The sequence below is a fragment of the Apteryx mantelli genome, chromosome 4, assembly GCF_036417845.1.
Source record: "Apteryx mantelli isolate bAptMan1 chromosome 4, bAptMan1.hap1, whole genome shotgun sequence".
NCBI classification, from domain to species: domain Eukaryota; kingdom Metazoa; phylum Chordata; class Aves; order Apterygiformes; family Apterygidae; genus Apteryx; species Apteryx mantelli.
In genome coordinates this window covers 31252218-31273128 of record NC_089981.1, presented here as the reverse complement: position 1 = coordinate 31273128, position 20911 = coordinate 31252218, and the positions used below count along the sequence as shown (strand labels likewise).

At 44.0% G+C, this 20911-nt stretch overlaps 1 protein-coding gene across 1 annotated transcript; it reads right to left on the bottom strand.

Annotated features, from left to right (window-relative positions):
* Positions 1 to 2840: 2840 nt before the first annotated feature.
* RASSF10 (Ras association domain family member 10) lies at positions 2841 to 4175 on the bottom strand. Its single transcript, XM_067295527.1, has one exon. The coding sequence runs from the start codon at positions 4173 to 4175 to the stop codon at positions 2841 to 2843; it is 1335 nt and encodes a 444-aa protein (XP_067151628.1).
* Between the last annotated feature and the right edge of the window lie 16736 nt (positions 4176 to 20911).

Sequence of the window (20911 nt, the reverse complement as noted above, 5' to 3'; positions counted from 1 at the left end):
GCCAGGTTCTTAGTCAAAGCCAAGCATCCTGTGGCTTGTCTTTATCACCTAACTAAGGATGTACAAGTCTAGAAGAGAATGGGAAGGGAGAAGACCTGGTCCAATGCAAACAGTGATTTCCTCTTCTATACTAAGGTTTTAATAATGGCCTGGGAGAGATAGGGATTTGTGAAGATGTTTAAATTCAGTGTGCGTGTGGCAACAAAAATTGAACTCATTGCAGTTGCATTTATAACTGTTTAAATATCAAGTAAATGTGCCCAAATCTGTGTGTACAGTATATGAGCACATTCAAATATGCGCTTGTAGGAAGTAACTGCAGCCACCACCAAAACTTTGTGACTGCAGTGCTATCTGCAGTGTTCTCACCCTGTGCTCATGGGACAGGGGCTCCTAAATCAGTCAGGTCATGATCTACTGTATCGTACCTGGGGTACTGAGAGGCCAAGGGTATAGACTGCACGATGGCCAACGGTCATGTCCCTCAGTGAACTAGAACTAAAGTGATTTTGACCGTTTAAGACAAGGATGATGAGAGAGACTTTGCGCCTCAACTTTGGACTCCTGGCTTTAGTTCCTTCACCTCATGCTTCACAAAACACCTGGTGATATCAATAGCATAATGATTCATGGCCTGTTACAGCTTATTTCTGTAATGTGCTTGCTTTTTATTTGCTTGGCGTGGCTAATGGGAGAACTTACGTAAAGCAATTGTAAGTTTATTGCTTATATTAAGCTATCACCAGATACTTGCATCACCCACCCATTACATCTGCACTGGTTAAAATAACGCAGTGCAACAATGTGACACCCCTCCTTCCCTCCCCTTGTTCTCCCTCCCCAGAAACTTCAGCTCTACTTCCATATAAATGTTTTTAATTGCAGTGAGGTGAAATTCCTAATGGATGTGTGCCAACACTTCTAAATGCCACTATACTACATCTGCAATGACTAGGTATGAGGAGTACGTATGCACCTTGGGGAGCCATTTACGCCATTAGAAAGTGAGCAGACAATGCTGTCATGAGATAGACTGGAGAAGTCTGATTTGGTGCATCTTTCTACTCACTTGGCAGGAGGGTAAATGACACCACAGGATAACAGACAATAGAATCCCACACCTGTTATTTTTTTAATCACTCTAAATCAGGAACACTCAGTCTTAAGAGTTTTATTAGCTCTAAAAATAGGTTCTTAAATATTTTCCGAGGTTGACTAAAATATGAAAAATACAATTACAGAATCAGATCATTTAAAATAAACCACCATTTGTTGTAATTGAGACCCATTCATGGAATAACATTTATCAAGAATGATAGCATTTGGGGAACTTTACAGCCTCAGCAAGCACATGGATGATATTTCTTTGATTGTTTTTAAACTGTTTGCAGAGTCTATTTTTCTGTTATCCAATCAAATTTCTACGAGTAAGAACATCATTAAAGAGTGGGACCCCAGTCTTCAGGTGATGCTGCTGTGAGGTTTTCTGTTGATGTATCCCTTTTTATACTTATCATTAGATGAAAATTTTCATAAATAGCCTTACATAAATAATATTCTCAGAAGTTCTAAAAAGTTCACGTTAGTCAGACCTGACCAAACATTCTCAGGTCTCTCACGGCTTAAACTGTTTCTGGAATTATTCTGAAATACAAAAAATCATTAACAACTCTTATTGTAAGAGCAGATCATATATTTTCTGTAGAAGTTAAGCTGCAGAGGAAGATTTGGCAGTTAAGTGAAATGCATGTTACAGATGATACTGTACACTTTTTACTGGAATAACTGAAAAGATTAAGCTGTAGTACAGCTAGGGCTTGAGTCATACTTTTATCATTGTATCTCCTGGCCTGATCCGAACTGTATTATTAAAAATGGTACTCCAAGCTGACTTGGTACTTTATCTATGACTAAGCTCAGCCAAATATCAGCTGGCCTGGTGAAAAAATGTACTTGAAGGCTCTGTACCTACAGGCTCTGCTAATTACTTTCTTATATGTCAAACGTACACTGATATTAATACATTTCTTAGTATACCTTTAAACAAAGCACTCATCTATGCATAAGAAAAAGCACCATGCAGAGCTGATTAATACAATATATTAATTTGTATTTTGATTTAGTTTGGTTTAAGTGATTTATCATCTGTTTTTGTTGCCAAAAACAACAGCAGTACATTCCAAAATCTTACGCATTAGGACATGCCAGTATTAGTTTCAGTAGTATTGACACCTCATTTCCTTAGTAGTTTTTAAATGATGAGCAACTTCAGTGTCAGTGACTTTTGAGGCCTGTAGAGGAGTGGGGTGTATTTGTAAATGACAGCTGCTGTAACCCACCAGCTGACTTGGCAATACTGCCAGACTGTTAAGGAGATAACTTGGATTGCCCTGCAGAATGTGCGCCCTGACATTTTACTCTCAAAGAGATTATGCGCAGTAGCCTGTGCTGCGGTGTGTATAATGTGGGGAACCATAGGAGTTAAAGGTCCAGCAAGAAAGGCTTCAGAGCGAAATAAGTGGCAGGCCTTTTAAGGAGCAAGTAATCCCAGAAGTGAATGAAACACAAGCAGTCTGCGTCTTTCTTTCCCTAGATAAAAGTACCAACGAGCGAGCCTAAACGCTGCCTCTGCGGATGACTAGTTAGAACAAGTTTAAACTTAAGAGCTGCAAAGGAAAGGTCTCCTCTTTGCGACCGCCTTCCGCAGCGGGAGTTTTCCCGAGCGGAGCGCCCCCCCGCCGCCCCCCCGTGCGGCCGCAGAGCCGCCTCTCGGCCGGCAGCCTGGCTGCGGCCTGCCCCGCCGCCCCCGCTCGCCCCCGTGCCCGGCGGGAGCCGCGGCGCTAGACGAGGGACTCGCAGACGGGCACCGAGTCGGAGTCCTGGCTGTGCATGGAGCTCAGCCCCGTGTCCGAGTCCTCGTCGTTGTCGGCGCGGTCCTTGCGCAGCGCCCGCGCCTGCTCCACCCAGCCGGCCGCGCTGCCCGCCGCCGCCCGCCCCGCGCCCGCCGCCCCGCGCGGCTCCGCCGCCGCCTCCGCCACGTCCAGGGTGCCCAGCGTCTCCAGCAGGCGCTGCAACTCCCGCTCCCTGTCCTCCCACGCCCGCTGTGTGCAATCCAAGTCGGTCTTGATCGCCTCTAAGTCCGTGCTCAGCTTGAGCCCGATGTAGAGGCTGGTGCTCAGCTGGGTCTTCACCCGCTCGTGCTCCAGGTGCAGCTCGCCCTCGCCGCCGCCGCTCAGCTCCGTGGTGTCGCAGTCCGTCTCGGCCAGGCCGGGCCCCGCGGCCAGCGCCAGCTCTTCCCGCCGCCGCTTCATCCAGCGCTCGTTGAGCTCCTCCTGGATCTCGGCGGCCAGGTGCTCGAGCAGCTCCTCCTGCTGCGCCCGCTGCTCCTGCAGCCGCAGCACCTCCTCGCACTTCCTGGCGTAGTCCTCCTCGGGGCGGCCGGCGGCGGCCTCCCCGCCCGGCTCCGGCTCCGCGCCGCCGGCCCCCACCAGGTAGGTGTCCTGCACGTAGTTGACGCCGTGCCGCTTCATGCGGTCCAGGTGGATCTTGGCCTCGTACCTGTCGATCTCGTGGTCCAGCTCGCGGAGCCGCTGGATCTGCTGCCGGATGGTGTGGTCCTGCGAGAGCACCAGGTGCACCAGCGTCTCCATCCTCTCCGCCGACGAGGCCTCCCGGGCCAGCGGCTGCTGCCGCTTCTTGTTGATCTTGGCCAGCTTGCGGAAGGCTTTCCGCACCACCCGCCGCTGCCTCTCCTGCGTGAGCGCCAGGCTGGCGCGGGCAGCCCCCAGGCCGTGGCCGGGGCGCTCCTTGCTGGGCACCACCCGCGCCTCGGCGCTGCGCGGCCCCGCGTTGGGCAGCGAGGCCTCGCTGCGCACCAGCACGAAGCGCACGTTGTCCTGCTCGTCCCCCCACGCCACCCACAGCCGCAGGATCTTCGTCTTGTTGGGCAGGATCCGCTCGAAACCGCGCCACTTCTCCACGATGCAGTAGGAGTGCGGCGGCCCCGAGAGCATCCCGCCGCCGGGCTCGGGCAGCGCCGGCCGCTGCCGCCGGTGGTGGCTGTCGTCCAGTAGCACCCGCACCACGTCCGAGCAGGTGGTCCGTCGGGACAGCCCGGAGATCAGCTTCTCCTCCTGGCAGATCCACACCGAGATCTTCCGCTCCTCCGGCTCCATCGGGGGTGCTGCGGGCGGCCGGGGCCGCCGGCTCAGGGCTGGCCGGGCAGCTGCTCCATGGGAGCGCTCAGCGGCGGCTCGGCGCCGGCTGCGCCTGCCGCCAGCGCGGCTTCAGCACGGCCGGGATGCCCGCCCGCCCGCGGCGCGCCGGCCGCTCCACCCCTTCCTGCCCCGCGCCGCGCCGCGCCGCGCGGAGGGGCCGCCCCGGCCCGGCGCTCCGCTGCGCTCTGCCAGCTGCGGTGCGGCGCCCGGCGCTCTGCCGCGGGCAGCCGCCGCCGCCGGGTTTTCCTCTCCCACCACGTGGGCGCCCCCCGCGGCTCACGCCCCGGCGGCGGCCCTCCGCGCCGAAATCCGCCGGCGCGGCAACGTGAAGGCTCCTCTGTCTGGCTTGCTTTCTGCTCTCCCTCTGTTGCAAACGAGCGGTGTCGAGGGATCTTCCAAACTGCCGAGGGATAAGAGCGAGCCCTGGGTCTTCAAAGTGAAAGCCAGAACTAGTGAGGAATTTCCAGTTTTAGTAAATCATCAGCCTGTAATTAGGAAATTCATGTTTGTAAAGCACTTTGCAGATGAAATATGCAAAGGACAGGAATGTCTAAGGGTTATTAAAATTCTAGCTGAGCCAGATTTTAATGGGAGCTTGCTGTTTACTTTGATGGGAACAGGATCAGCCTCCAAGTGTGGACTGCAATGAGGAGATGTAAAAGTTGTAGTAAAGTGCAGGGTTGTGGCATTGATTTTCATGTCGTGATGCGTTGCAGGGATTCATGGACCAATTCTGTTCTATACAATAGAAAGTATTATAATGGGTAAAGGGGGAAAACTTTCTAAGACCTGAAGGTTGATCTGTACGTTCTGGAGATTTTTTAGAGCCGATAGAATTGGTAAGTATGTTGTGTGGAGAGGATTTTGGGGTGGATACAGTTCCTACCCAATTACTGGAACAGAACAAGGTTTTGGTAGTCTAGCCTAACTACTGTAATTCTAGAGTTTAAAATCCTGAATTTAGGGCATGCAAAAATAGTGGGCTAATGATTCTGTAGGCTACCACTCTCCTTTCACCTCTAGGACACAGGTTCAGTGTGGGCAGCTACTGCCCCAGCTTTTTCCTAGTTTGCCTGGAAGGAATAGCCCCGGGAAAGATAGTCTGCCTTTTGCTCCGACTGTATAAGGCTGCTAATGATGGTGGTGGTTTCTGCCCTGCAGACTCCCGTCCAGTGAGGAAGTGGGCTGAGAGACCACCAAATTCCAGCATTCCTGGAGCTGAAGATCACGCGGATCATGTGCCTGTTGCTAATTTTCCTTTATTGTTCTAGATTAGAGGATTCTAAACCGAGGTCACCACTGCATGTTGCAATAAGGGCATACAAGACAGGAGTGTTGGTAACAGACTGAGTTTTGCTTCCTGACCCCAGTCACCTTACATTAAAGTTACATATATTTGCCAGATGATAAAGTCTGTAGCTGCTAATTTTAGGGGTTAGTTGTTTTCTTTCATGATGTGTCAGATCTTTACACTTTGTATAGAGAGAAATGTTTGCTGATGGAAGGTTATTCCTGAGGTGTGCAGTCTTTTTGCTCTGCGAGTCATGTGTCAGTTGTGCCTGAAAGCTCCATTCACTCCAGGGCTGAGGGAGCTGGACCCCGGCAATGGAAGTCCTGTAAGAGAACTGAATGGCCTTGATGAAGGGGTCATAGCCACCCTGGGACAAACCTGAGAGCTCCCACTGCCCCAAAGTGATAGCGTGTTGAAAAGGAAGGGGATGCGAAACAGGACTGTACAATTCTGTTTTTCCTCTGAAAGGCTCAAGGTGAAAAAACTGCAGGGGAACTGGAAAAGGAAAGCCTCGTTCCTCTCATCAGGCTGCTTGAAACATGGAAAGAAAGACCATTCCTTGTTGTCTGCTGCAGGATTGTGTGCAGCAAGAGAAAGAGTTAACGTGGCAGGGAGAAACTGTCTGACTCCTTCACCAGTGACTTCTTGCCTTTCTCATTTTGTTTTGATCTTGTTTTACATGTGTTTCCTATGGGAATGTCTGAAGCTACTTAAGCTTCTCAGTTCTGGCAAGGGATAGTACAGGAAGAGCAGGGTGTGATGTGAAGAGACATCCTTTGCTCCCCACAGGTCAAGCAGCTCCGACTTGTCTGACTGCCTGTATCTATCCAGCATCCAAGCCTAGCTTTGTGAAATGAAATTGAGAGGTGATCGTTCCATCTTCCACTGGCCACATCTCTGTGTATGGAAAACTGGCTCTGCCTCCTCAGTGGAGCCCCCAAGGCAGCACTACCAGAGAGAGAATGAAGGTGCTGGCAATTTGGTTGGAGGTAGTAAGATTGAGAGAAATGGTTGACTTCTGTAGGATAAGCCTGTCAGATGAGTGCTTGTATAATCTGTGGTTAAAAAGTTGGTATTACAAATTTGCAGTGTTAGATTTCAAGTTTAACCCTCAGGAGTTTTGTTTCAGGCTATCTGCAAACTCAGGATAATGTCACCAAAGCTGCAAAAGTTTGAGAGCTTAAGCTCTCTAAGCACCTATCTGAAGCAAAGTGCAGGCCCTGCAGTGAATCCAAAAAGCAACTGAATGCAGGCAACCCTTTGCTTTTCATCCAAAGATCTCAAAGCATCCTACAGAGGAGGGTAGTGTTATTACCCATTTTTACAGATAAGATTGCTGTGGCATAAAGGAGTCAAGTGTCTTGCCTAAGGTTATATAGCAAGGTAGTAGCAGTGTCAGGAAGCAAATCAAGTTTCTCTACTCCAGTGTCATTAGTCACCCAACTTGACTGTCCAGTCCTCTGCCTTCTTCCTCTCTTTCTCTCCTTCTTTTAATTATTCCATGAGACAGGGAGATGAGCAAGTATGCATTAGTTCTATAACTACAGTCAGTGATAAAATGACAGAGCAAGCTCAGCAGACAATATATTCTAGATCTCCAGTGGGGCACTGGAAAGCAGTGGTATAAAGGCTACTCCAGACCATCTCCTCCTCCTTCAGTGGACAGTCTAGCATCTACAGGCCTGAAGAGTGTAACATGCAGAGAGGCAGTCTCATTAAAAAATCATATTGGAGGAAAAGGCAGCTGTCGCTCTCTTGACTCCTCTCTCACACTGAGCAGTGATATGAGGTCTTCTGTAATTTCTGAAACTAGCATCCTCCACAGCTGAAAGCTTGAAAGCCAACAGACATGATCTGCCATCCAGATGCTATTTGTATACAAGTGTATCAATGCACAACTGCCAGCAGGCTCTGCTTCTGAAGTGTAAACTTACTTGACAAAATGCTATATAGAGCACTTAAGGTGTATCACTGTGTGGCATGTATTCTTTGTTTTATTAACTGCTAAAATTCAAAGCTGATGATACCCTTTACATGTACAAGGATGATATCCTAACCCCAATAAGGAGATTTCTGAACTTAACTTTTAACACTGCATTGAAAATTCCTAGCCCAGGTATAGACTGGTTTATTTTCACCTGCTACAGAATTATAAGGCAGGGTGATCAGAAATCAGCTATATTCTGGCATTTCACATGAAGTTCTTTCTCTTCCTTCCTTTTCTTTGAAGTATGTAAGTAAATTACCAACAGTGTTTTGTGATAAGAACATCAGATCCCATTATAGGCTTGGGCAGTGAGGTCTCAGTTTCTTTTTTTGAGCTGAGCGGCCACAACGAAATTTCAGCCCTGATATTTTTAAGAAATAAAAAACAAATGGTGCTAGTCCTTATCTTGAATAGTTGGAATACAAAATAAATAAAAATGCATTTTCTGCATTTATCATTGATGTTGCATATAGGAGGAAGAAACATTAAAAAACTCTATGTGAGGCATGTAATTAATTTCTTTCAAAAGCATTTATATGGAAAAAATCTAGAGATTCAGATTCAGGGTGTTTTTCTTTTTTTTCCACAGTGAAATTGCTTTTAGTTTTTAGATCACACTCAGGACAATTTACTTGTTTTTCCTGAGGTTACAGTTCAAAAGAATACAGTCTAAGTGAGATGAGTAAAGGCAGGCTGCAACTGGTAATCTATTGAGCCATCACTGTCTGGTGAAGTTATTACTCTTTGTTGTGATCCTGAACAGCAGTGCTGCTTTTCCGCGCTGCCCTTCCCATGCTCCTCTTAATCTTATTCTGTGAGGTTTAGCTGTTGGTCTCTTATACCTGTTGCTTTGTGGTGTTTTGTCTCAACATCTGTAAAGTCCTAAGACGTAATTTGACTGTTAATAAAATCTAGTACAGACTTTTGCAATGCTTGCCTATGTTTACAGGTGTGTGAAGAGGCTACTTGAGCTTACATTTCTCATGGATGCTTTTTTTTCTTTTGTACCTAGTTGTTTCTGAAAGTATAAAGCTGAATAACCAAATCATATTGTGAATAACCAAATCACCCCTAGTTAGCATACATGAAATGAAGTGCTTGAACAACTGTGTTAATTAGCAGGAATATTCAGACTTTAGTCAAAACAGTTTGTAGGCCTAGTTTGGATTTTCTTTTGAAATTGTGTGTGAACAGTTGAGATATAAGAGAGAGCTTCTTTCAGATTTTTCACTGAAGAAACTAGCACTTTTGCTAAAGATGACTTTTAAGAAAACTAATGAACTCTTGAACTGTTTTTTTCAGTTTCTTGTATCTGATGTGAACTTTCTTGCTTCTGAGTGCTGATATGTAACCAATACAGTTTAGGTAATGAATACAGTTTACATATATGTCACACAGGAGCTCTTTACTTAGCATCCTTTAGGATACTTACATGCTTGTGTGATTCTTTTCAGGAGACTCTGGTGTGGTCTGTTGGAGTAATAGCTGCTGATGCTGGATTACATTGCTTAGATTACTTTATCCAGCCTTCTGTCTGTCTTTCTGTCTGTCTGTCTGTCTTGTACACACACCCAAACTACAAGCTGGTATGTTGGGAAGGAACTGTCTTCCAGTGAAATCAGTAGGGGCTGCATGGGTAGATCCCTCTGCAATGCTTTGAAAATGCAGGTATGTCTGTAGACTACCATTAAATAAAATTATGATGACATATATTTATAGTACAGCAGAGTTTGGAAGTCTTGATGTGTTAGATGTAATATAAATATATGGGAAGAGACCATCCCTGCCTTGAAGGCTTAACCAGTGTCATACAGCAGGTTAGGGGCACAGGGAAGATTAGTACTAAGAACCACTGACTTCCAACTTCTAATCTTTGAGTCAAATCCTTAACCACTTGCTTTTGTTAGTTATGTGCCTATGACTCTTAGGATGGAAAGAAATCCCTCTGCCTTTACACCTTACATTTCAGATTTTCTTTTCTTACTAAATGCTAATTAGCATAGACAGAGAAGAAGAGGAACAAAATGATTAAAAGAATAAAAATCTTTTTCCTTGTAGTGTGCATAATAGATGTACAAAGCTCTGATTCTAATGAAGTCAGGGGAGATGCATTAGTATGCTTTTGGGGAGAACATGAGAAGGATCTGACTCAAATGATGGCTATACACGCTCTTTTCCAAAAAATGTTGGATATACTTGAAAACGACCTAGTACTACTCAAATAGCTTAGTCTTAACTTGAATACTTAGTCTTCATTGATCAAAAAATGAATGAAAGTTTAGGTATAATGACATCCCTTCCTTCAGCTGCCATACTCAGTGCAAATATGGCAGTTTTAATTATTTCCCACTTGCAGCTTCTTTGCTTTTACATTAAGCAGTTCACTAATCCCTTGAGAAAATATCTTAGACTCTCTGGGTGATAAGTTTTTCATTTTTCACCATTAAGTTCAGTACTAGTTTATTCATTATCTTATTTGGATTTATCAGAAATACTTTTAACTACTTTAGGGCCAAAATATTTTTGCTGATTTTTTTTTCCCCCTAGTAACTCACAAATATCCACTAGAATGTGCCTTCTCTTCTTTTTGAAGTAATAAGCATTGTGGTCTCAATAACACAGATGATGCAGAGTTTCCTATATACACACTCAGATGACCTCTTGTGCAGGCCAGTTTTATATGTATGGAAGAAACCTGACCTTTCTGGCCTTAACTGGGGTGACGGTTAGTCAAAAGTTCTCCTGTTGGTTTTTCTGTACTGGGCAGATAAAGGAACTGCTCTCTCTCTGCTGGGTTTAATGACAAAACTCTGACAGGTTTTGTTTGGAGTTGGCCCTTGAGTGCTGATAGCTGGAAACCTGTTTGTTAGCATGAAGCTAATATCTGTTTTTACACTGGCAATGTAATTTGGTTCTTCAACATAGCTGCCATGAGGAAAGAGGCACAGATCAAACTTGGCATTGCATTTTGGCAAGCAGCTCCAACTCGCATGTGCTCACAGGTATACTGTATGCAGTACATTTTTGTAATGAAATTCTTCCAGGTACAAAGATAGGATTTGAATTTAATTATATATTATTCGAGCTGGAGAACAGTTAGTGACATCCATTTCTGTCTGTGACTATGAGGCATGTATTCTCATTGTACCAAACTACAAACACATGCACTCAGAAATTTGTGAGAATTTTTGTGTGCAAAAACAAGTATTGTTTGTACTATTGTGTATGGATCTCTCTTACGTTTAGATGCAGTGACATCCTTTTCTCCAGTGAAATACACTGCAGGGGAGCTTACTAAAAGTGTTGGAAACCATGCTGAAGTGAGAGATGGTAAAATCAGCTTGTATTATCACAGTTGTAAGTTTTGACATATCACTAGGAGAATAAAGGAATGTCTAATGTTGGAATGAATACAACTTTCAGTATTTCCAATATTACTATGAAACGATTTGATTTTGAAGTCTGTCATATAAATACACTTAACAGGTTTTTTGTCCTGTTTGTAGGGCAAATGGTTAATTTCAGTGTTCATAGCATAGATTTATATTCAGATAAGGGTTTAGAATATGTGGCTATAAATCCATATGTAAAAAGTATAATTTACTTTTCAAGTATAATCAAATCTGTACTGCATTAAGGTTGTTTGTGAGATTATTACATTCTTCAGCCTCATTCTGTCCAGTTGTGATCTTCCTCTTTGCAGAACTTTGCAGAGAGCATACCCTGAATTTTTGTATTATTATCTCAACATGTTTGTGTCCTTGGCCCATTTCTAAACTTTTTGTCATTAGTATTTTTGGTAGATCTTCATAATACTAGCCTAGCTTGAACCAAGCCTTTTTGAGTTGTTCAAGTAAGTTAAATTTCTAAATGAATAAAGAAGGAGTTTTTACAAATTACTTGAATAAAAAATAATGCAAAGGGACTTAAAGAGAATCTAAATATGAGGCTGGACATAGTCTCTGTATATTCACATAGACCCCAACCCCATTCTGACATTAGCAGTGGCAGCTGGATGATGCCCAGAGGCCAGAGGTCTCTTTAGAAATCAAGATGATTTCAATGATGCTGCTCTTTTCCTTGAGCAGATATGTCCTGGATAGATTCCACTAGCAGAAAATAAAATGAAATGGCAACTTTACTTATGCTTGTGGAAATATCTGAGTGATAATATGCAATGTGAGAAAGAACCTAAGCTAAAGTAATATGGAAAAAGCCCTGGAGTTGGGCACATGCAACAGGAAAACAGGGTGTGTAATTCTGTGATGCATGGTATTCCTGAGAGTCCCGGGAAGACAGTGGGGTCTGAGGAAGTGCTCAGTCCTATTCAGGATGACCCAGCACAGGGCTGAGAAATAACACTGTAGGTGACATCTGAATTGTATAGCGCTTGTTAATGTTGCTGTGAAAAAGATCTTTTTGCTTTTTGCTTTTCCTCAGCTAAATGAGATAACATGATCCCTAGCTAAGCCATAAGCATTAAATAATACCAAAAGCAACAGAGAGTCAACAGCAAGAGTATTGTGAGGAAAATAAGAAAAGAAAAGTTCAAGGGATGCGTCGAGAAAATCAGTAGGATCTGTCAGCTTGGGGAGTTTGGTTTTAAAGGAAGTGGCGGAAACACTGATAAAAGTGAGATTTGACACAGCACTGTAAAATGTAGTGAATGATCCTGGTAGAAATGGGGACTGTATCTGGGTAATGGCAATCAAGTTTTTGGAAGACCTAAATCCTCTCAGACCCTTGCAGGTGCTACATGCAGCAAGCAAAATGACAGATTATTAATGTCCCTGCACTTCTACATAACGCTGTGCTTTTCACACAAGAGATTTTTCAGGTTAGCTTACAAATTGACAACTCTATAAAAAGTCAGATTGTATCTGCTTCATTTACTTGTCACTCAAGAAAGAATGATACTCCATCCATCATCACCTCCTTGTGCTTCAGTGGGCTGCTGCATTGTAATTCTCTTGTTATTGAAAAGAGCCTCCAGTCTTACCCTTCAGTTTAGAAACAATCCTCAGGGAGTCTTATGGGGCACTGGGGTGGGTGTAGGCTCTGCTGGCAGCTGATTGCTTTGGATGCCTTGCATGCACTTTCCACTGTGTGCTTGTCAAGTCAGGTGTCAAAGGCTGACTACTTAGTGGCAAAAATAACACCAGCAGGCCACATTTACAGTGTTTTCTGTTGTTTAGTCATTAATGACTGAAGAGTCATTATTTTTTAATGATTTCATATTTACCAACCAAAAAGACTACTGTTGTAATGGAGCATATGTATTTTACATTTAGTAAGTGAGACTTACCTATAATTATTATATATGAATCTGTAGTATCTACAGTATCTATAATTACTTTATAGTAATACCTATAATTGTATATATTACTATATATATACATAGTAATATATCTATGAATCTATAGTATTGATAGTGTCTATAATTACTTTATAGATATAGAATCTATAGTATCTATAATTACTTTATATGAAGATGAAGCTCATGGTGATCATTTGAGTGTTTTTTAAAATACAGAAAAATAGTTAATCTGTTTCCTCTACTAGGAATATTCATCATAAATCTGATTTTTGGTAGATTAAAGTCAATAAACTTCTCAAAGCTATGCTGACTTACACCAGCCTGAGATTTGGTCCAGACACCTTTTTGAAGCTATATTACTTACAGTTCCTTGTTGTTCTAACTTGTGACAGCCTCTGAATCCTATGTACTTTGTTTTAAGAAGATAACTTAACTTGATTTCATTTTTCATAATAAAATGGGCTTTAAACTCTAGAACTTCATGAGCTACTTGTTTTTGAGTAGAGGACACTGTATAAATTGAGATTATTTGAACTGAAAAAAGTCTTTAAACAGATTTTAAATCCCACGTTGTTATGACAAATCTCCTACTATTTTCAGTCCTTTACTCCTCCACTTCATCTCTACCCTGCTTGTACCAGCATCATTCATTGTTTTTGACAGTGTTTCTCAATGCAGACATCAGGAAGGAAGGGCAGCTTTTGAGTGTGAAAAGTACATGACTTTTCTTCCACTCTGAATCACCCCCTGCAAAAGTGTTGCTGTTTTAGCACTGGGGACACTTTGAAGTTTGTTTTTCCTAAGGTATCTGCCAGTATTCAGTGTAGTAGTCATAGAAGGGCCTCAGACTTGTCAAGTAGCTTACTGGTCCATGTTTTGTATATCCAGTCTCCTAACATGCTTCTTGGCCCCTGCTATGCATGGTTTAGCTCCAAATGAGTAGCCCCTCTACTCTGTACTTCAAAAGGTGTTACATAAAATATAAGAAAGCAAAATAATTAATTAAACAAGGAAAATTTAACCAAAAAATATAAAAGGTGTGGGTTTTTGATTCTTAAAAAAAGATTAAAGAGAAAGAGGACAGGAAGGGAAGCCCCACTAATTTGTGGAAGCTCCAGCACTAGTAGGATGAAAGCACTGTCAGAAGTCAGAAGTGAAACAAAGACCTCACTGAAAATCCCAGGAGAATTGCCTTCTGAATGAGTGAGGACTTGATCCAGAGAGATCTTGGATTGCTGCCATAGGCTTCAAGGGGAGCTGGAGATGCTCAGAGCTATATGGCACAATTCTCCACTCTTCATAGCCTAGGAGAGGTTCAGGTCTCATCTTTCCTTTATTAGAATACATACTTACTCACATTGCATCCCAGGTTAGTTATATGAAGCCTTTTGACTTAAAGTTGAAAGGAAGCTGAGATCTTGTATCACGATGTTTGATGGCAAGGCTCTTAAAATATACTGGACTAAATCCTGAGAAGCGGAGCCTACCTGCAGCTTGGTGCCCTGATTTAATACAGTGATCAGTGTAATAGAAATGTCTGGATATCCACAAAGCTGTCCCTGGCTTTAATGGCGGTTATATGAAAGCCAGGATTCAGCTTTTATAAAAAGTGTATTTACATGAAAACTTTTAAACCAAAGATTGGAATAAAACCTGTGAGTGCAGAATCTGTTGAGTAATCTCCCTAGACTTTCTGTTGTATATAGTGTTCTTTATTCATAGGGCTAATTGTGGTTTCCAAATGGCAGATTGGAGGCCTTCAGGTAAATAGAGCTCTAGAAAGGTCACAGCTAAGGCCAGGGTCCTGTCAAGCTGGCTGCTGTGTAGGCACGTAGTTAGATATTTATACCCTCAGGACAGGGACTGCCTAAATGTGCTGGGTGAGTATAGAAATTACAATCCCATTTTACAGAGGGAGAGCTAGGCTGCAGAAACAGATCAGGAAAGTCTGAAAATGTATTGGCTTTGGACTCCTAAGTCTCCCCTGTGCCTTGAAAATCAGCCTTTAGGTGGTGGATTTGTCTGAGTCAGGAAGTTTGTGTCGAGCTGGCAGCCCCAGTCCAGGGCCCAGAGGGCTGGCTCTGTGCCCTGAAGCCAGTGGCTGCCATCACCTTCACTGCTGCTCCCCTCATTACATCACTTCCCGTCACAACACACTGGTGACAGCCAGTCACAACATGTCACACTGGTGACAGCCAGCTGCTGATGAGGCGCTGGCTACTGCAACTCTTCCTGTGGAGCCTGTTACTGTTTTGTGGCCTATTTCCATGGTGCTGTAGCATCTTCTGTAGCTGATGTGTTGCAGTTGTCCAGCAGGCAGCCAGGTGTGGCCAGCTGCGTTTGAAACCTGAGTTTGTTTGATGAGTGGAGGGTGGTGTGAGCAGGATGCAGGATGAATATAGATGTGCGATGGAAATGACTCAAATTCTCACTAGCATTACTTGGCTCCTGCCTCTCTTTTCCTTTTCAATCAGTATAGTAGAAAATTCTTTTGAAGGGAGATAATTTTACAAAGTGCTGAGTGCAGTGTTCCAGAGCCTCTGGCATTCAGCAAGAGACTTGCATGCTTTTAATCTATCTCCTGTGGTCCTATATTAAAGGAAATGTTTTCAAAGTGATTTGAGTAAGTTACTTGTGTGAAACCTGTTAACAAATAATAGGATATATGTGTGTAACAGTTATTTTGCTTTCAAAGTTTGCCCTTGGGAACATAAAAGATTTCTCATTGCTGGAAATACTTTTTTTTCTTTTAGAAAGAAAGGCTCTTGTGATTTTTCATTCCTGTCTCTCTTCTGCTGGCTTTAATCACGCAAACCTCCCACTAAGGTCAAGGGAGGTTTTAGTTGATTTACAGATTTCAGGGACTGGAAAGTAGATGCAGATTTAGTGACTGCCTCAGTAGTACTGAGGGACAAAGTGGAGGCAAGAAGCAATTTCAAACCCAGGGATCTCCTCAATCATTTCCCTTTCACCAAAGTTTACACTCCTTCAGAGAGCAAGAAGCTCCCCACTATTTGAAAGGCAGATTCTTAAGAGATTCTGCCCATGTGATTACAGTGTTTTCCTGTCAGTTAAAAAACGGATGCTGTAACTGTGTGAATGGGCTGGTGAGCACTCTCCCACTGGGTTGGAGAATGCAGATATGATTAAGTCCTACAGGTGGTTCTGATAGGCTGTAGTCAAGGTAAAAAATGTATCAGAAATATGCCTGTATGATGCAGCTGCTTACAGTCTCAGTTTTGCTGTTTTGCTAAGAAATGGGATGTCATCAACATTTTATATCTACTGAAAATAGACAAAATTGCAGATATGACAAATCATAAAACAAATGGCAGTTTAGTTTAAAATACTCTTAGCAGTGGTACTTTGGCTCAGAAGAGGCTTAGGAGATCTTTTATATATTTTCTTTTCCTTTCCTCAGTCAAGGAGGTGCTGAAAGCCAAAGTGGATAGAGCCTCTATCTTGTTCCTTCACGTTAGCTAGTAATAACTAGGTTTTCAAACACACTAAAACATGCCCTTTTTTTACTTAGATTTCTGTCTTTGCCATGCTGCCTTCCCAGTGCCTTCAACTGCTGGTATGAACCCATCACATGTACCTTGTTTTCAAATTTATCTCAGGTGTGTGGATAGTGCGGTGCTTGTGTAGACTTTAAAAACAATATATTCACATTCCTCTGCTTTTAGATTAGAGGAGGTATATGGAAGAAATACATGTCATACCTGAAGCAAGAATATGGTGAGGTTTGTATGATCTTTTATTCTGGTGGGAATCGGACAAGTTCCTGAGGAAGTGTAGTCTCATGTAAAAGTGAGCTTTACTCCTTCAGCAGAAAATACAATGGCCTGAAAAGCAGAGTTGTCCAACTATAGCCCTGAAGGACACCAAACTCAACCCTGTGTTCTGCAGTCAGGGTTCACAATGTATGGGCTGGCAGAAAGCTTCAGCTAAGTTCAGCAGACCAGTCCAGTCTTAGGCACAAGCAGGCTAAGCAGTGGCCTCTAAACATCAGGGGAGTCACTGGGCCAAAAAGCCATCAATGTTCTTTCTCAAGTTATGGCAGACCCACTGTGCCATTATACCTATCCATGTGTTCTTCTGTGGCAAATCCAAGTTTACACCTCTTTCACAGAGGGATTAGCCACCTTGAATTACTTAAGAGCAGCTGACATGTACTAATTTGTTCTCATGTGAGGAAGCATTTCATAGCTTTCATGGTCTGCAGTATCCAAGACAATACTAGGATCTGCATTTCCAGGTGAGAACATAGTGTATGAGTGGCCTGGGGTAGCTGGGAGATGAAGGAGCTTAAGGGACAGGGAACAAGGTGTACAACATGAATTTTCAGAGGAAAGGATTCCTGGCTTGGAAGAGCAGGTGAAGTGAGAGGTGTGAGGATCTTGGTATGTAGCATGAGGTGTGAAGTAAGAAAATAAGGAAAATAGCGCATAGGAGGCTGTGGTCATAAGTGGTGGGGAGCAGAGGTTATGTGATGAGAGAGTCATGGAGAAGGAGCCCTGTTACTGTCTATAAAAAGTATGGCCCAGTGAGACCAGCAGACCACTGGAATCTGGACAAAGATGTTACTGTGTGTTTTCATTCATCATTGCTTCCTATCAAAAGTAATTGAGAAAAAAATCCCCTTTTTTGTGGTGACTCTGCTGTTTGCTCTGCAAAATCTCAAGGTTCAGTATCTGTTGAGCTGATGTCTGTTGCAGACCAAACAGCTCTAGCCCACTATTTGATACCCTTGTCTTCTGCGCTCATTTGGCATGTTTTGGCGATCAAGTGCCTGAGAAGTTTTCAGGTAGTCCCAGCTTTCAGCCAAGTCAATTCTGATCTTACTGATATTCAGTACTTCCTACCAAAATCTCATTTGTCTTGTATTGTGTAAATCTGTGGGACAGTGGCCATTCTTAAAGCACTGTAAAGCTTCGGTCCTCTTTATTTTCCCTAAGTTGGTGGAAACCTTTCTAGAGAATCAATAGCAGGGAGCAGCAGTGATTGATAATCAAGTGAGAGAAAAGGGGGAGAGTGTGATTGCTATCCTGCCTTATTTTTCAGTTCTGGGAAACTCCCTCTGCTTCTTTTACTTGCGTGTACTTAGCAATGTGCTCTACTTTGGGCTTGTCTCAGGATACAGCAGGGGAGGTTCAGGTCAGAGATTTGGCTGTATCGAGAGCAACATGACAGAGCTTAGAGAGTTCTGTGTGAAGGAGATGGGCATTCAGGGAATGAACAGTTTGCTGTCTGCTCAGCACAATGTGACTCTTGTGATTTTGATATAATCTCAAAAGAAAAGTGAAGAGTCAACAAAAAAAACAAAGGAAAAGAAATTTGGGAGAGAAAGGGATATTGCTAATAACGTTATTCCTTTTGGGGAGTTGCAGTTGTGATCTTTTACTGAGCTGGGTGTATGCACTGCTAGTTGGATACCTCGTCTAACTACTTCTGCCTGATCTATTTGACCTTTCCAGTTGCATTTTCTGAAGTATGTGCCTAGCCATAAAATGTGGAATGTAACTACAGATCCTCTCTCCCCAGAAGAGAACCCCACTACTGATTTTCTTATTTTGCTTTCTATCGGTATCTCTGCTGCTGCTTTATTTTGTGTAGAAGTAACTTTTCTGTTTTTTTCATCGTTAGAGTTCCCTCTGATTTGGACAACTGTTCTTACTGCTTGGGCTAAGATTTAGTCCCACAGTGAAGTAATGGGATCTCCTTTCACCTCCTACTAGAGGTTTAGGGAGTGGGAGAAGGATTTTCCCCCCTTCCTTGCACTCTACTTGGCTTGGTGCCTTCTTCCCACCTTACTCTCCTTTGCATTGTTCAGCTCCCTCTTCAAAATGCCTGTCCTGCTGCTGCTGTTTTATTGATTTTCGTATTGGCTTACTATAGGTTAAAAATAGGAAGCGATCCATTTAATTTTAGGTGTCAACATGAATTTACACAGTGTTGGAATGCATGGTGCCACTCCACAACTTGGAAATGACACTGACTTCTCACTGAGCTCGCTCCAAAGCCCAGATAGTCACTGGGTGTCTAGCGGGGTTTGGGTCAGATCCATAATCCTCCTGCTGCACATAGCATGGAATTAACACATCAAAAATTTTAAATCTGTGTTTCAAAGGATATAAAATGTTTTGAATTGCTCATCACAGATTATACTGGAATGGCTCCAAATGTGTCTCACTCCCACTAATTTTCTAGTTGTCCCCAGTCTGGCCTCGGGCAAGCCAGTAGCACCACACCAGCATGGGTGGCGTCAGCACGTCTCCTCCCTGTGACGGTACACATCAGCTCTGGTTCTGTCCTGTTTTCTGGGCGCTTCTAACACCACAAACCAAAAGGTATTTCTGACCTTTTCTGCTCAGACAGAATTTCACTAGCTTGGTGAAATGTATTCCTTGCAGAGGGGTAAAGGACTGCCTTCCCAGGAAACGTGCTGTGTGGTGCCCCCCGAGCTCTGTCTCAGTCACTATCCTCCCAATGCTGATTTTCTCAGCAGTGCCCGCTGAGGATCACCGGACGAACGCAGTCTCTAACTCCAGATTCCTCCCACATTTTGTTCCCAGTTTTGTGGCTACTTGCTCGTAATAGTGTGATTGCATTTAACTGTCAGTCTCTGTGTGGTCACTGGCTCTGGTGCTATCTCCTGCTTTATGATCTCTAACAGGGAACGAAAGCTGTAAAGCCCTGGGCAAGCTGCCGTGAGCATGGCAGAAGCCTGTCAGCGCAATTGCCGAGTGCCTTAAAATGTGTTTTCTGGTGACCGGTGTGGCCTGCGTGCATGCGTGCACACCGCCCGAGCCGGCCGCTACTGCGGCCTCGTGCATCGCAGCTCCGCTCTCAGCAGGAGCCCCGCTGCCAAACGCTGCCCGCCCCGCAGGCTCCCTGGTCTCTGGCGCCGCCCTGCGGTTGGCGGCGCTGGCCGTTGGCCGACCGTTGGGCGGCCGTTGGGCTGCCCGGCGGGGGAGGCGGCGCGTGCGCAGCGGGGCCGCGGTCGCCCCGCGGGGCGGGAGCAGGCGAGCGTTTGGGCTGCCGAGGCGTGTCTGCGAGAGGGGTGCGTAATTATACGCGGACCTTTTGTGGCGCCTTGCGAGGGACGGGAACGTTTAACGTCCCCTCTAGCGGTCGGAAATGCAATTTAGATTTGTCTGGGATTTTCCTGAACAAAATTTGGCATTGCTTAAGCAGCCGTTAGAAGCTGTTGGATTTGTACATGCAGCCTTCAGCAGCAAACGCGGTTTTGTGTGAATCGGAATTGGGGCTTTGATCTGTTAGCCCATCTGACCCATGTATTAGTGCACCAATTAGTGTTTTAGCCAATGCTTTTGCGTGGCTCTCACTTTTGTTGAGGAACAGTCAGTCTCCTCGAAATCTTACCAAATTGTCCAGCAGAAAAGTCACCTGCCTATTTAAAAACGCTGCATGTTGTGCTCAGGTTTGCCGTGGTTTTCATTTTGCCTGCTTCTACGTAGCCAGAATACAGAATGCCCTCTTTATATTTTGATAAATATAAAACTATTATAAATCTGAATCTTTACAACAATTCATAAGTTATTCAAAAACAATGGAAAAATACTTTACCAATGTGACATTTTTCTCCCAGGAAACACTTTTCTAAGAGGACATACCTCTTCAAGGAAAGAGAAGTCTGTACATCTGTGTAACATGATGCAGCAACAAAGTCTGCCAAATTCCCCAAATCTTTTTGAAATGCTGTGTCTTTGGCTTCATTTTCAGTGCTTGAGTATGAAAAAAAAATCTGCCCATATGCTGGAAAAGAGAAGGCCTGAAAGTAAGGATTTATTTTGTGCCTTGATTATGGAAACCTGTTGCTATTTGTTAGATAGACAACTATGATCGTAGCTGTTATCTCTGTTGAAATGGACTGACTAAAGATAGCATCAGTTGTTCTCATTACCTAGTTTTGATTCTTCCGCTGGATGGAGGAAATGCCAGTTAACAGCTATCCTATAAGAAGTGAAAACAGAAGCCATTATGTATATATGATTTCTGCTTGGAGCTAGCACTGTCTTGGATTGCTGATGTTACTGCCCTGTCACTATCAGGTTTTGGGTACCTACCCTGCAGCA